The sequence below is a fragment of the Rhizophagus irregularis genome, chromosome 8 (assembly GCF_026210795.1).
Source record: "Rhizophagus irregularis chromosome 8, complete sequence".
NCBI classification, from domain to species: Eukaryota; Fungi; Glomeromycota; class Glomeromycetes; order Glomerales; family Glomeraceae; genus Rhizophagus; species Rhizophagus irregularis.
In genome coordinates this window covers 777,665-796,144 of record NC_089436.1, presented here as the reverse complement: position 1 = coordinate 796,144, position 18,480 = coordinate 777,665, and the positions used below count along the sequence as shown (strand labels likewise).

The 18,480-nt window shown below is 26.8% G+C and overlaps 1 protein-coding gene across 1 annotated transcript; it reads left to right on the top strand.

Annotated features, from left to right (window-relative positions):
* Positions 1 to 1,402: 1,402 nt before the first annotated feature.
* OCT59_028075 (uncharacterized protein) lies at positions 1,403 to 2,507 on the top strand (the record flags this gene model as incomplete). Its single annotated transcript, XM_025321714.2, has 3 exons — positions 1,403 to 1,704; positions 1,790 to 2,127; positions 2,203 to 2,507. 3 exons carry the CDS (start codon positions 1,403 to 1,405, stop codon positions 2,505 to 2,507), a joined length of 945 nt encoding a protein of 314 aa, XP_025168087.2.
* Positions 2,508 to 18,480: the final 15,973 nt, after the last annotated feature.

The window sequence follows — 18,480 nt, the reverse complement described above, 5'->3', positions numbered from 1 at the left end:
AAATATTTATAATCATGAGTTGTTGTACGATATTACAAGATCAATCTTTAACTTTTTTTTTTTATTTTTAAAGTTTTTCTTTCCTTGGCGGTTAACTAATTGTTTCGGAATATATATTCATTTTTCCGTTTTTTTTTTGTGATATTATTTTAATAATATATGCGTTATGCGAAATATTACAGGTTGATTGTTTTTTCTTTTTTAAAAAGAAAAAAGAAAGAAAAAAAAAGCAGGGATAAATTTTTTAATTATATAATTATTATTATGTATATATTGTAAACTTTGTAAAACACAACATAATATACAGATTATTTATTAATTTTAATAGTGCAAAATTCTAAATTCTTTCAGAATATAAAAAGTAATGCAAAGTAGATCACACATAGGACTTTATAACAGTTTGAATGACTACTTAAAAGGAATATTAAATTTCTGGTTTTTATACCGGGCACTATGATTGGAAAGTGGAAACCAATCATGTCCCATTTATTGGGAAAATAAACTTACTATACTTAGTGTCCTCTAAAATAATTAAAAATATGCAATCACAAATAATATTTACGAAGGTAAAAAAAAAATTTTTTTAGTTTAAAAAGAGAAAATATATTAAATAAAAAAAAATAAATAAATAAAAAAAAATATATATATATATATATATTTTTGGCTTTAAATAAATTTTTTTTTTAAAGTTTAAATATTTTGCGGGATACAATAAAACAAACTTAATAGTAAAATAACTCTTTTTTTTTTTTATTTATTTATTTATTATTATTACTATTATATTATTGTACATTATATACAAGTTAAATTAGAGTATTTATTTATTTTTTTTTCTTTTTTCTTTTTTTTTTTACTGCTTCACTCCCTTTCAAAATAGGTTTATGCCGTATATATTATACCTATTGAATAATAAAATAATATCAGTTATTTTGAAATAATTAACATAAAAAAAAAATATTTTTTTTTTCTAATATAAATGCCCCAACATTTCATCATGAAATTTTTTTTTTAAAAAATAAAAAATAAAAAGTTAGTCAACTGCCTTTGGTTCTTTTATATATAATTTTTTTTACTATTCCTTTCGTTTTTTTGGTTTTCATATTTTTTTTAGAAAAAAAAAATTCTTTTTTTTTTTTATAAAAAAAAACTTCTCGCTCTTTCGAAATCGTTTGATTTGTTGAAAAAGAAAAAAAAAATTATATATATATTTTTTTCCTTTTTCTTTGTTTTTCATATCTAATAATCTCGTCATTTTTTTTTTCCTTCCCCCCTTTTTTTTACCTTTAAAAATTCGATATTCCTCTCACCTCTTTTCATCACGAAAATTTAAGAATAATTTAAGATTTACTTTTTCATATTACGATAAAATATTTTTTTCACTCCATCATTATAGATCATAAAAATGGGCAACGCGTTGAGAAGATTGAATACAAATTCAATCAGAGACGAATATAATGGACGTAGGAGACCTGCTTGTTTAGGACAAGATCCACAAACTACCCCTACTAGTTTTGGTAGGAAATTTATTATTGCCAGTAAATCTAGGAGCGGTGAAATGAAATATCCTTTACCGGCAACTACCGAAGAAAAAAAAATGTGGCTTGAAGATCCACATTATTTAATAAGGCATTTGTGGCAAAATAATTTCTCTTCTCCTGTTGAAGAAATTCTTAAAAGAGGTGGCGCAAATGTATTAGATATTGGGTAAGTATATATTATACACATCATACATGTATATATATAATATTTATAATATTAAATTAATTAAATTAAAATTTATTAAACATAGTTGCGGCGCTGGTACCTGGTCGTTAGAAATGGCCAAACATTACCCTGAAAGTAATTTTATAGGGGTAGATATAGCACCAATATTTCCAACAAACCACCATGAAAAAAATTTAAAATTTTCCCTCGGAAATATAATCGAGGGTTTACCCTTTGAAGATAACACATTTGACCTCGTATTCGCAAGACTGGTAGGGGATTCATTTTCCCAAAAGGAATGGGAAGAAACAGTCTTGCGAGAATTACTTCGTCTTACAAAGTCCGGTTCTTGGTTAGAAATCATGCAAAATGATTCGGAGCTTTCTAGATGTGGTAAAAATTTAGAAAAAATGAATCAAGCCTGTAAGTAAAAATTGTTCATTTACTCATTAATTTATTGTGACACATTTCTCATAAACGTTTCATAATTTATATTAGTGCTTGCAATAAATATGAATAATTCAATTTGTGAGAAATTCGAAGATTGGTTACTTGGTGATAACCAAGTTTCAAGTATAAATCATGAAATTGCTATTTCTCCAATTGGAACGTGGGCAGGTAAAACAGGAGAGTTTGGGGTTTCCTACATACGCCATCTTTCATCCAAGATGAAGCAACAGATAATGTCCCATCTTAATATAACAGAGGAAGAATATGATAATATGATGGAAATGGCAGAACTGGAATATAATCAGTTTACAACGTTTAGAACTTCCCATAGATTTATTGCTCAAAAAAAATAAATCTTTGATTACATCAGATCTTTTATATATTTTTATATTTTTATATTTTCAGCAGGATAATTTTTTAGGTGGTTTTTTTTTGTTGTCATACATTATTTTATTATTAATTTTTTAAATCATTATTCATAATTTATTATATATATAAGTTTTTATCCTTCTAAATAATTTAATAAGAGAGAGAAAATATATGTTTTGTATCTATTTTTTTTTTTTGCTTTATTTTTATAGCAAGAAAAAAAAAAGAGAGAGATAAGAAAATTTTTTATAGATATCAATATGCATCATTTTTTAACATTAAGGAACTCCAAATAATTTACAATTAATATAATATGAGATAATATGAGACTCTTTTTTTTTAAAAAAAAAAAACTGGTTTTTTTTTATGTATACAATAAATATTCGATTATATGGTTACAAATATTTATTTAAAGTTATTTAAGTGTATGAGCTATGGCCAATTTACCATGTGAAGTATTAAGGCGCGCAGATCAACCACCCATATTAATATATATTAATACCAGGTTATTGGTTAATTTAAATATTCTTAAAACTTACGTACAGTACTTACGTACTTCTTATGTCTTATGTAACGTATTTTAATTATAATGTTTAATTTACATACAACGTTTTTATTGACCACTTTTACACAAAATCTCCAAGTTACCAAAGTAAATGTAACGCTTTTTATTGACCACTTTTGCACAAAATCTCCAAGTTGCTAAAGTAATCCTCCTACTAAAAGTAATTTTTTTCAAATCCTAATGCTTATGTGCTTAATTTACATTCAACTTTTGCATCCTATTTATAGTAATCTACCCATGTAAGGTATCTTTATCTCAAAATCTCCAAGTTTCTAATTATTATAAATGTATTTTTCTAATGATTGTAATATTACACATTGACAGCCAATAAAATCGATATAAATAAGGTTTTTTATTACTATTATATCAGATAAACAAGGATAAAAACAATAGTACAAAAACAAATAATAATAAAAAAAGAGATTTTTTTCATTAACAAATAAAGTTTCTTAAAAAGAAAAGATATATAATAAATATAATATACTCTTCTAAGATAAATGGCGTATTGACCGCATGTAGGATTGGAGGTTATTAAGGTTAAATGTAAATCCTATCATGTACATTGAATTGATTGTTTATATTCGGCATAATAAATAGATGTACCCAAAATTGTTAAATCTTTTTGGGAGAAAAGAAAAAAGGATTTTGGTTGGTTCGTCATTGAAGGTTTATAAAGTTATTGTCCAGGGATTTTTCTTTTGGGAATTTATGATATAATATTATTATTATAAGTTAAAATCAATAACTTTCCATTTATTCATTCATTCATTAGTTTTCCTCGAATTAGCTGTTAAAACTACGTTCTTTGTTAAATTTATAGTTCTATAACCTTAAAAAATATTTACCCAATCATTTAATAACAAAACCTTCCCAAAAAGAGTAATGACAAAAATATTAATAATTAATTTGGTCAATTTAATCGGTTTAAAGTACATTAATAATTTAATTTTCATATTCAATCTGCAGTGTTCAATTATCGTTATTTATATATAACAGTATAATATTTATTTTATTTATTTATTTATTTATTTTAAATTAAAAAAATTCTTTTTTTTTTTTTTAAAACAGTCTGGGAAAAATTGGAAAAACTTTGTATTGGATGTATTGGATGTATTGGATATTTAAATTAAAAAAAAATTGTTTTTTTTTTTTTTTTTTACTTCTCGAATTTTATTTTTATTTATTTTTACTTTTTTTTGTTTTTATTTTTATTTTTTATTTTTATTTTTATTTTTTTTATTTTTATTTTATTTTATTTTTCATTGCATGAAAAAAAAAATCGAAAAAAGACCAATTATTTAAATTATTCAAAATAATCCATGTAATAAATATTTACGTACGCCTCTATTTGTTACAATTTTAAGATTCTTTCTTTTTTTTTTCACATTAAAAAAATCTTTTTTTTTTTGATAATGAAAAATCCAACATAAATTCGGTTTAATTTGGAAATTCTCCCTGCATTTTAAGAATATATTTTACGATAAAATGATTTTTTTTCAATCCTTTAAATTACGTGCAGGAAACAATTAAATATTTATTTATTGTATTTATTGTATTTATTGTATTTATTGTATTTATTGTAACATAAAATAACATATCTTATAAAAATCTTATAAATCTTATTAAAAAAAAGAATCGAAGATTTTAATCAAAATATTCCGTTGCAGGAGGTGAGACTATTTTTGTTGGTTTTTTGTTTTACGTTTAACAGCTTAAATCGGAAAAATCGGAGTTAAACGGATATTTAAAATTTTTTTTTTTAAAAAAAAACAAAAAAATAAATAAATAAATAATAAACCTTTAATAAAATTTTTTAATAATGTATGAGAGAAATGATTTAAGATTATTAATATTATTTATTTTTATTTTTATTTTTTTTTATATTTTTTTTTTGTTTTTTATGATTAAAGATTTTATGTTCCTTCCCCTTAAAAAAAATTGTTTGTTTCTCTTGTTTGTTTCTAATTTTAATATACATTTTAATTAAGTTAATTAGAATTAATTAGGTTAATTAGGTTTTAATTATCTTTTATGACGAAATCCGGAAAAACCCATTATTGGTCGTTTGGATCGACAAAAAAATGTTGTGAAGCCATGTTTTTTTTCCTAACATCTATAAATTTTAAAAAAAAATTTTTTTTTAAAACAAAGGATTTCATTAATTAAATTTTTAAAATTAAATGCATAAGGTTTTCTTTGTTTAATTATATGCGTAGATGATAGATAGATGGATAGATAAATATATTCTATTTATATATTTTAAGTTTTTTCTTTTCGAATTAATTCTAGGATGGAACACAAAAAGAAAAATGTCAATGCATATATAAATTAGGAGCAGTGAATTTCTGCGAGAAAGATTCATCCTAATTATTTATGTGTTAATTATGCGCATGTATGCATAAACAAAATAAGAAATATTGAACACATGAAATTGTTCAATTTATATTTTCACATTATCTGCAAAATGCAGTGTAAAGAAGAAAAATTATTAGTTTGATATATCTTAAGATTACTGACTGTAATTCGCAATCTTTTTTTTTTTTGAATAAATTTTAATAATTTTTTTTTTTGGTAAATTAATTACTTTAACTATATAATAAAGGATTAAAGAAGAACATCATTAAAGTTTTGTACTCTTGCTTGCATACTTGTTTATAAAAAAAAAAATTTTTCTAAAAATGGATTAATTAAAAATTATTTTTTTTAAAAAAAATTTTTTTTTTTTTCTTTTTTTTTTCAAAAAGAGTAAAAATAAATAGAAATTATTATCATTTATTGAAAAATTCCAATTTTATTCTTAGATTATGCATTGTTGTTATATTATGAGTATTCGGGATCTTCACAATCTCTATTATTACAATTACAAATTTAAACGAGGATAAATTTTTGACGGAATAACCGGTGTATTTCCGTCATACCTTATGATTCTTTTTGAAATTGTAAGGTTTTTGAAATTGTAAAATTTTTTCGTATGAATTTCCTTTTTTTGATCATAGCTGCCCAATTTCATCTTTCAGGCACATCCTTGCATGGAATGGTCCGAGGTCCGAACTTTATGATTGAATGGGACAGAACGGAAATGTTAAAATTCTACCGGGGAATTGTCCTACCACATGATGGTTTCATCACGTGAAATTCTTTACTTGTCATTTACATAATTTTTATTTTTTTTTTCGTTCAAATACCTAAATGGCTTGTGTCATATTTGTGCCGATCAAAAAAATCATATCGAAATCCACATGATAACTAATAATTTCTTTTGATCCGCAGCGAATATCGCCGAATATAAATGAATTTAATTGATACACAATATAAATTAATAAAAGATCGATTAACTTTTTTTTTTTGAACCCACGTGTAATAAGTACAAATTCTTAAAAGTGCATAATAATAATAATCAAAATATTTAATTTTAATTCGAAAAAATCAATATATTGCCTAGTATATATAAAATTTTTTTTTCTTTTTTTCTTTGAATTTCTGATTGCATTCAATTTTATGTTTTACCCGTTTTTTTTTTTTCACCCCTGAAACCTTAAAAAAAAATAAAAGGAAGAAAAAAATTATCTTTTTTGAGAAAGAACATGATCACAAATTACTCTTGTCATACATTTGGGTGGAAAAAAAAAAATTTTTTTTTTCGATACACACATACAACTTATGTTTATTTTGTATATACAGTATATAATATGTATGTGTATACATATATATATAAATGTGTATATATAATGTATATATATAATGTGTGTATATATATAATATATATAATGATATAATGTGTGTATATATATATAATTATAATAATAATAATAATAATAACAATAACAAATAATAAATTTTTTTTTTTTTAAAGTTTAATATTAATGAATATTAAAAAGGTCAAATTATTTTTTTTTTATTAAATCTTTTTGTTATTAAAAACGAAATTATAATTGGATTCATTAATTTTAAATGATTCCACTTTTGTAAGAATAATAAAAAAAATTTTTTGTTATTAGAACAATAGAAAGAAAAAAGATTTTTTTATTTGTATAATAGAAAAAAATTAAAAAATCAAGACTAAACTCAAATGAGGATATTCATTTCTTTTTCTTTGAAAGAAATAAGGTTCTCGATTGAAAAAAATGATTCGTTTACTTTTTGTTTCTTTGATACAAGTTTTTTTTTTTTGAAAACAATTTAACCGCAATCTATTTTGTAGATCAAAAAACTATTCGAGCAAAAAGGAAGTAGATTTTTTTTTTTAAGAAGTCACAATCTAGACCAGAATACTTTAAAAATAAAGTTTTTGTTATTATTTTCAAAAAAGTTATTCAAGGTATTCATTTATTCATTTATTCATTTATACATTTTATTTATGTATTTATTTATTTTTATTTTTATTTTTATTTTTATTTTTATTTTTTTATCTTATTATTATTCATCTTTTCTTTCTTTCTATTTTTATTTATTTTATTATATATTTTTTATTATTTTATTTTATTTTATTTCATTCTATCTCCATTTCATTTTACTTTTATTTCTTCATTCGCTAAGTTAAGTTTTTTTTTATTGTGCAAATTTTCTTTGTACACAAAAAATTATTTTTTTTTTTTTTTTTTTTGTGATTTTGTAAATCTAAATAAATAATAAAAGTTATTGAGGGGGATTGGGTTGTATTTGATTGTTTATTGAAATACAAATTAAACCTAAAAAGTTATATGTATATATATTGTATATAGTTTATATAGCATATATGGCGATTCTTTTTTCGCATCACGTCACAATAATCATACGCTCTTCATACTCTTTCGTGGTAATGATAATCAAAAAAAAATTTTGATTTATTCCAACAATCAAGATTTAAAACTGGTTTTATGCATAAACAATAAATTCTTTCTAATCGAATGAAAAAACGCAATCGTTATTGATGTATCTCATCGATTAAATAATAATATAATAATAATAATAAATAATTTTTAAAACATTTTTTTTTGGGAGTTAAAAAAAAAACCACCAATCTTTTGATACAATTTCCTCCATACAATTTCTTTATTATAGAAAGATTTACCATAATATAATATTTTTTTAATTAGTAATTTTTTTATCTGGTTTAAACTATTAACTATCTCTTAAATGGGTATATTGAATCAATTATCTTTTTTTGTTAATAAAGCGTTGATACATTACACGATTACAGTAAATTAAGTGTTCAAAAAGTACATAAGGAATATAAGGAATCTTATGATTCGAAAAAAATAATAATAATAATAATAATTATTATTATTATTATTATAAATAAATATACAAGTTATAAATATAATTTATAATAACACGTATAAAATCAAAAAAAAAAAAAACTTGTCAGGGAACCAAACCTTAGGCGGCTAGTATTTCACGGGATACCGATCATTTTGCCGGTCGATCTGGCGGAAAAAACTGTAATAGCAGATAGATAGGGGCTATACATAACCTTGTAATCAATTACCTTGTAATCAATTTTATACAAGTAACATAAAAAAAGAAAAAAAAATCATGTATATACACAAGTTTTCCGAAAAATTTGTTTCGGATATTATCGGCTGTCCCGTAACATTATACATTTATTTTATTTTATTGGGCTCATAAATGTTTTTTTTTTATTTTTTTTTTTAAGCCTAAAAAAATTTCGGATACCTTTAATTAAAATTATTCTCTAAAATAGACTAGATCAAATTTATTAAAAGTAACACCAAAATAAAATTTATATTACATTCGGCTGTAACATTTATTATTGTTATTATTGTATATGAGTTTAATTGTAATTATTTTGCAGGATATTTATTTTGATTAAACTGCGACTTTTTTTTTTTCACTAGTCCAAAGAATTTATAACTGTAATAATTATACGTAGTAAAAAATTGTACATTATTCGGTCGGATATTCCGTTTATTCAATGATTATTAGTGGTTCAGTTTAACTTTCTGATTTCAAACATTTCATTAATTTTTGGTTTTGGTTTATAATTATTCGTTCGAGTTAGAGACTTCAAATTCTTTTTTTTTTTTTTTAAAAAAAAAAAAAATTCTTTTCAACTTTAAAAAAAAAAGTTTTTACTAATTAAATGCCAAGAACCAGTTTCCCATAAAACCTGAAGATCTACTGACCCATAATTTCAAAAAATATTTTTAGTTTTATATATTATTATTATTATTATTATTATTATTAACAAGGTTTTTTAATGAAAATATTCGTACACACATAATAAATAATATTTATAAGATTTATAATATTGCATCACGTTTCCATTTTTAATATATATATTTTTTTTTATTCTTAGAAATAATGTGTAAATCGTAATTCATAATATTTATTTTTGGATGCAATTTAGTGATTAATGCATGGTATTTGTAATTAAAAAGTATAATAATTATATGTGATTATATAGAACCTTTTTTTTTAAAAAAAAAAAAGGTAAGAGCGTGGGTTAACAACTTAACATGGGTTTAAAAGAAAACTATGTACTATACATGTACTATACTTATGATAAATTATGTCTCCAAAAATAGAAAACAGTATATGTCTTTTTATGTTTAATAGCAAAGTTCTTGGATATTATTATAGGTAATAGGATAGAATTAAAATTAATGTGTCTTTTTATGTTTAATAGCAAGGCTCTTGGATATTATTATAGGTAATAGTATTAGCATGTGGCAATTGTGGCATGGTATGGTATGGTGAATGATTGAAGTTCAGAATGGAAAAAAATACTGTATTGTAAAATATTTTGGTATGAAAATGGAAAAAATACTGGGAATCGAATAAAATAAAACAAAACAAAATCCTATATACTGAAAATTAAACAAAAATAAACCAAAATCCTGTATAATATTTTGGTTCATATAAGAATGAAAAAAAAAATGCTATATTGGAAATTGAATAAAATAAAACAAAATCCTATATAATTTTTTGGTATGAAAATGGAAAAAAAAATACTGGAAATTAAGCGATTTATATGAAAATGGATAAAAATACTAGGAATTACTATACTAAAAATTGAACAAAATAAAACAAAATCCTATATAATATATTAGTTCGTGTAAAAATAAAAAAAAAATATCTGTACTGGGAATTGAATAAAATAAAACAAAATTTTGTATAATATTTTAGTTTATATAAGAATAAAATAAAAAAAATACTGGGAATTAAATAAAATAAAACTCCTATTTAATAATTTAGTTTATATGAGAATAAAAAAAAATGCTAGAAATTGAATAGAATCACCAAGTGTTTGATTTTGCATTTAATGGTGACAACATCTATAATAGATTTTTTTTCTGAATGAAATTTATTTCCATGGAGTTATCAATGAACTTAACATTCTTAAAAAGTCCTGAAAGAACTGAATCAACTGGTATTTTTAAATCAGCATTTTGTAGTTAAAGTCACTTGTTAGTATTTAAATATTTAAAGAAAAATCCATAAATCATCAAAATTTGCAACTTCGGGATCTAAATTGAAATCTGTATCATTCAAATTAAAGGCAGAAAAAATTCAGCAAGATTTCTATAATCCTTATCATAATTTAAATTCTCTTCGTCATTAACAACATTATTATTATCAGCTGATTGTCATTTTCCATTATTATCATTTAATAAACAAAATGATAAAATCAGTTCCTCATTCTGATTATTTCTTAATATCTTTTTTTATCATTATTAGGTGAACTTGTTAAGCTAGACATACTAGAGAATAATGAAAATCAATTGGAACTTTATGCTTTTTACTAGCAGGTTAGATTGCGAGTTCAAGTTAATGCTTTTTTCTCATTCTTGGATTAACTTTTTTATCAAAGTAGATAGTGAAAGGAAATTATTTTCGCAGGTAATTAATAAACGTTGAAATTACGCAATGATTATGACTTGTATTATTTCTGTTGTTTATTACAATAATTACAAACGGGCGTTTGAAGATTTTGAGAATCTTCCAAATTTACATGTTAATTTATCATTTAGTGCAACAGCAAGAAATATGCAACATTGTTAAATACAGGTGTAGGGACAAAAGAAATAGTGCACTGCATATTCAAAAATATTGTGCCATGAACGAATTGAAAGAATATTGAACTTGACTTATTAAAACGATATACAACATTGTTTACAGTACGCCATCTATTTGACGGAGGTATTGACAAACGTTTTTCTTCTACAAATAATGCTTTAATGAACCTTCCCTATCACTTAAAACGGTTGATTGTCGAAAAACCCTTTGATCCCGAAGAAGATATAAGCGATGGTTTGATCAAAGTTTCTTTATTGAATTATATGAATTTTTTAATTAATAATCTTATATTAGATATTTATTATTTCTTCACTAGATGAATATATCTCGAATATAATCTTAAAGAAGGTATACCAAAAAAACATGCCGAAGAAAATGTGCCAAACGATTCTGGCTTTTGTAGAGAATTGGCATCAGTATACCAAAAAATGGGCTATGAAGTGGCATTTTTTGAAAGTTCATGTCGATACTATGAACTTATTTGTTTTTCAGTAGAAGATAATGGAATTACTGTAATACACAATATCGTCTGCATGTCAGTGATGTTGTTACCACCATTTCCGAAGAAGAGGGTAAAACTTTTGCGCTTCTGCGATCAATTTTTAGCCATGAAAGGAATAATCGACGTTTTGCCTTTATTGGCCACAAAACCAGTTGCGGCGAACACCCTGTTTGGGGTTTTGGACACAAAGTTTTGGACAAACTTCCCGGAATTGCTCACAGTGTCGGCTATCTCTTCCTTTCTCCTTTTTTTTTTTACTAAATAATAAATTTTGTTCTTTCAAAAACTGATATAAAAATTTTTTCATTCGCTCCTAATCTACCTTTAAAAGTATGAGTTGTATGGCGTCCCTAGAATAAAATAAGAAATGAAGTCTAGAGATTGGAACTGATTGATTAATTAACCGGTTAAGATGGTTAACTAGTTAAGGTATTGTAGAGGACGACTTTATCTAGTGACATTATTTAATTTGGGGCGCAATATTATATTTAATTTTTAGGATTTAGTATTTCATCGATAAGTCCGAAATTACCAATCAAAAGAAGTTAGAATGTCCAGTTTATGGGCTTCGGGATACGCGTCCTATAAGAGAACTTGATACAAATAACACAGCGCATTTTATTCATCATTGTAACGATGATGAATGCATCAGCGGTAGGTTGTCACGATTTTGGGAATGATTTATATATAAAAAACATGTATTTCTTCAAGGCTATATATAATATATTATCACTTCGCTACGAAGTATTATATATTACATGAACAAGTAGCAACAAATCATTTATTAATTCTTTGCAAAGTATTTACTAAATTTTCGTAATAATACTATTAATTTTTGCGATATACAGTATTTACTACATATTTACAAAGTATTTACTAAATTATATTAATAAATTTATTAATTCTTTACGACATATTTACTACATGTTTAATGATACATTTATTAATTCTTTGCGACATATTTTCTATATTCTCACTAAACTTTAAACCGTATTTATGAACTATCTACTATACATTTAAAAATTTTAAACTAATTCGTAACAACTTGTACAATAGATTCTTTATAAACAGTGTCGAAGTCGTGATCGTCTTAATGCGCAGTAACTGCATGTAGACTAATACTGACTACATTTAACTAGTATAGGTTCGTAATTATCATATAGCTCTAATGCATTATTATTGCTGATATATAACCACTATATTATTTAGTCACGATTTGGTCACAATGTATACACGATTTAAAACATTCCTGTAAAGTATTTGAATTCTTGATCGGTAAATTTATTTCATTGTGTATTATGGTAATATGGTAAGACTCTAACAATTTGTACAATGAATTATTACTTTATTGTTATTTTACTTTATTATCGATTTTGTAGTTAGCTTCCAATTTAGCCGGATTCAAAATATAAAGCTAAAAAAACCAGTATCGGCTCACAATATAATGATTAAAACTAACATCAAATATTTCAATCCGACTTGGCTCTTCTATAATAGTTTTGGATTCCATGCATCACTAATTAACAAATCGTGTAAATTTTACGAATACACATCCTACATGAAATGAAGGCTATTTCAAAGTAAATGTCATCTACATAAGAATGATATAGTATCAATTCAAAACGATCATGATAACAGCTATGCGATCATCAAAGCCATTTTCAAGCACAAAGGTAATTATGATCATTACTATCCGTTTATTTATATTGACTGGTTTGCGAAATTAGATTGTCCCCTATTTATTCTCTGGCACAATGATAATCCTCGACGCAAAATCTTTCCTTTAACGGTAGTTGATGAAATCTGAAAGGAATATTTTATCCACGATTTGGATAATAATCGTTATTTAAAAAATGACTTCTTTTTTAAAGCCATTTAGATGAGGGACAAAAGTAGCAATTGTTGAGCAGAAACAGACAACGTTTGATTCGATTTCAATGACAAGCTTGATAAATTGAGATTTATTGAAGAGATTTCAAGTTCAGTGTATATGTAAAAGATTATGAATAATGCCTAGTATTTCCGATGCTAAAGAAATTTACTAATACTAAGATCCCAACCCAGAATGATTAGTTATGATTCTGCGGCTTAATTATAGATCACGTGCCTGTATTGTTATTGGATGTCTACACATTGTGTAACCTTGGAACAACGAGATCGTGCCCCTCGGATCACAGTCAAGCTATAAGTCTGGTTTCTTAGTTAAATATACGGACTAGACTAATGAATATAACAAACACCTCTAGTGAGATACGAAAAATTAATTCCCACGTCATCCAATATTTTAGCGTTTAACAGTGACTGCAACAACTTTCGAGAAAAATAAGACTACACCAATAGTAATGATAAACCCACACCAGTATATACGCTGGACTCATTACCGGAATTATGAAACAATCGTCACTGCGCTTTAGCGCCTTTTGGGAAATACCTGGAGGATAATGATTTGCCAAGAAATTTTGCCAAGAGATTTCCCTGTATAATTTTTTTCGCTTTGCTCAGTCGGAGACTGCTCGAAGAGCAAAAATCATACAGATTTTAATAATTATGTGTTACAATGATCTACGTTATTGTCTTGTAAATCTATGGAAACATTATTCTCTAAGAACGCGGTTCTTAGTCTCTCCAGTTCTATGAGCGTCTTGCCGCTCAACCACGCTCTGTGTTTCATTTTTTACTATTCACTTACATTATCAATTACGTAGATTAATAATAGACAAATGTATACAAAAAAATCTTTAGTCCATTAGGACCTTCAAAGAAGTGAATTTTCGAGGAACGAGGAAAATTATAAAGGGAATCTAGGGAAATTACAGAACGGACTAAACTGTGAAATTTTACCAAGAGATTTTATAAAATCCTTTCTGATCAACAACGAAAAAGAATCACGAAGTGTGTCTACTAGATTCCCGTTCACTACCTTAGGAGGGCTTTAGCCAGCAGAGTTTTCCATTTCATGGACTATTTTTTTACTCGTTCTTCCCGTATACATTTTGCTATTAACCATTTACTTGAATATTGTACATCCAGTAGTTTCAGTGAAACTAGCTATTCCGAAGGAACTCTAAAGAGAAGCTACTACTAGTTCTTAGGGATATATTGTAGAAACAAATGATATTATTAACGTGCTCTCGTCCCACGTTTTCGATAACTAGTTTGAAGAAATTTTTTAGCTGAAAGAAACTCCAAAGAGAAGCGTGTTGGATTGCCCAGTCCAAACTAGAAAATCTCGATAATCCAATACAAACGAAGGCCACATATGCACTATTTTCTACAATCGAAAACACGTGTCTACTCTACATACTATATTGTTCGCCATACAATAATAAATAACATATCACATGAAAAGCTGAAGGATGCTGTTCAGTCAAGTTCCAAAATTCCACCTGATCCTGGTCCTTACTGGAACAAGGAACTCTAGCTTTGACTCGACAATTGGGGATACCCACGTATAACCACCACGAAACGAAGAATTGTAATAGAACGTTACAAATACATGGTTCTCGTTCACAAAGTATATACAGTTAACAAGCAAGCTAAAAAAGAATCTAGTACTATTAATCGGGTATTACAAATAAGAGTATATCCCAATCGACAACAGTCTCAAATTCTTAACGATGGTTAGGATTGTCTAGGTTTCTTTATTAGCCTTATTGTCTGAAAATAATATCATCGTCTTATCTAATGCCATTGGCTTTAGCCACTTCAACATAGCTGGACCGTATTTACAAATCTGTGATGTAAACACGTTTTCATTTACGTATCCCAACAACTGAACTATACAATAACTTCAAAAATCAGCAGTCTGGGAGGAAAGGAAGTTTGCTCGTGCTGTCGTATGGCTTGGCATGTTATTGCGTGGAACGGTTGGTGTTGCGCCAGTGACTATCACCGATGAATCAATAGACGAAGCGTTAACCACAAAAGAAGAGGTATATATATATATATATATATTAAACGGAATGCCGAAAAACAAGGTGTAGTTCATCCTCTTTCGCTTCGATCATTAAAATCGTTGAGTCGAACTATGTCAGTCACTATCACTTTTAGCAAAAAATCTTGGACACTACTAGCAATAGCATTGTTTATGATTGATAATAAAGTCCATCCGAATCATCTAATACAAACAAAGACTACATATCTCTCTGTTTCGATTACCAAATGTCTGTCCTTAGTATATCTGTAATCCAAATAATATTTATCCACTTTCTAGCACGCATGTAAATTATCTGACACCCATATCATTGATACCTATTTATTACGTGGATGTTATCGGATTACTGTATCACTCGCCACTGTTTTTTCCTTCAGTAGAAATGCCTGGAGAATATTGCGAAGCAATGTCTATTCTCTCTATATTGCTTCCTTTTCTTTTCGGTACTAACAACTACTAAAATGTATTTGCAGTTGAAAAAATATGTACGTTTTGCTACAACTAAATGTATGTCCTCTGCATATCTTGTATTGCCTGTTGTTTATTGTGATCATTGTGTGGGCACCGGCAGTTTCAGTGAAACTAGCTAAAGCTACTAAATTGTCTTGTGATGGCCCGCCCTATATGATGAGGAAAACAAACGGGTTAGACAATGCTTCTTCAACGTCTATTGGAAAACATATTATCTGTCTGCTTTTTCTTAAAACTCCTTCACTCGACCATGATCCATGACAATACTATAGCGAAATACAGTCAAGTACTTCAGCTAAGACTAAGAGTTTCATTCTACTTACCATTTTGTGTACAAATTCCAACCTGAAGAATTCTCATGTTTGTCCTAATTCCTAGTTCGTCCACAAATGCAAACTCGTGAAGTGAGCCTCTTTCAATATTTCTATGCTTCATTACAAATATTCTTATGGAACAAAGCGTAATAACTGTAGTCCATTGTTACGTATATACTGAATAGTTTTTTCATAGGTGTCCAGTGCTGTACCACATAAGGTTCCAATATAGTCGTCTCATGCGTTGACATCTATTTAATATTCATCCCGTTAAATATTCCGTCGCCACAATATTACATCGCAAAAAATTCTGCTCATATCTTTTATTGCACAATGGCACCTCTTGTCAATCTCGCATCATACAATAGGGGAGACTAAGTCTTTCTTGTTTTGTAAAAATTGTTTCCGTGATGGAAAGACAATAACAAGGTGCTATAGACTTCGTGAAGTGCAACGAAATCTCGAATTTTTTGTTACAGAGTCCATCGAAGATAATAAATTAAGTTTGTAAGTTCAACCAGAGTTTTCATGTTAATGGATAGTTTGTAGTAAAATGTGCTAAAATTACAAATAGGACACTTGGGTAACACATTTGCACATTTGACACATTTGGTATCTTACATGTTTTCTCTTTCCATATGGGAAAATGTTAATACTTCTGGTTGGAGAAGTTGACAAAAATTTTTTACGAAACTCGCACTCTTCTTTAAAACGTTAGCACCACCTCTAATGATGACAGATAACACGGACCGTAATAACGTTAAGTCTTCCTCCGAAAAAAAAAGGACTGCTTGAAACTCTGGGAAAGGATATAAAATTATCAAGAAACGATTACATGCGATACCTCAAGAAAAAGAAAGTTTTAAACGTAGGTGTACGGAACTTGAAAAAAAGAATAGGGAACTTTCATATAGGAACGTGGAGTTGCAGAACGGCTAGATAATTTCGCAAAAGAAAAGGAATCACAAAACTCCGATGATTACCAAAAGCTCGATTTCCTCACACGAGAAGCGAAAGATATATTGGGTTATTGGGTATGATGAACTCCGGCGAAGGTGATCTTGGTGGCAACGAAAAATAAGTTGGTTCGAACTTAACTGGGGCTGGTGTTTCTAAAGAAATAATAATGGCCGATGAAAACTTTCCCAATGATGAAGAGGGCCAAGAATCAAACTCATATAGATGAATGCGTGATTGTTCCGATTAATCCTAAAAAAAATGCGGATAGCAAGTATAATCATCCCAAGTCCACCTCTGACACTTCTGGACAAAATACTCACGTTTATTGCGATCATTGCGACAACTATACTCAAGCCCATCTGTCAAATGTGTCTCTACGCGAAAAGGAGGAATAAGGATACGAAAATATTTCTTTGTTATTATAGATTACATATACTGTACATTTGTCTCGTGTGTTTTTTTTGTATTTACGTGATACGTTAAGCGTATCTCTTGAATATCATGTAATGAAATACGAAAAATAAAGAATTTCTATATAAGCGTATACCTTTTCAAGTGCACATATTAATAGAGGAGCATTTTCTTCTGATATGCTGTTTTACTTTTTAGGGCACGAATTTTTATGATTGAGAAGGTTTTTTCAATTTGTTACACAATGGCTTTAAGAAGCCGAAAAATATGTATATGGCATCCTACCACACGAACGCGAGAAAAAGGAAAGCGTCTGTGGCTTTCGATGATGAGTTTGACTATCTCTATGGGATTGTGACCATTGGTAAAATTTTCCGGCCCTTGTGTGAATTTTTTTTCCATCTAACTTATACCTATCCTAGCTTCGGACTGGTACTTCCTCATATATACATCAGAAAGGATTTATTGCTCGAAGGCTGACTGTCACATAGTACTTACCGAAAATATTATGGAAGATCCGAGGCGTTAAAATGGTTATAGAAGTGATCGTGGGTTTGTTAAAGAGGTTGATAACCTTCCTGATATTAAGAGAACTAGGACAAAAAAATATATTAAGAGCGTAGAGCAAAGAAGGTAATCTCGTCATATATCATGGAAACCTTCATCACGCTATTACATTAATAAAACGATCCATTTTTTCTGCAATCAATATTTCACATGTTTCATGTACTTTGTTTCTTGAGATTTAAAAATTTATTATAGCAAATAATAATATAAAATA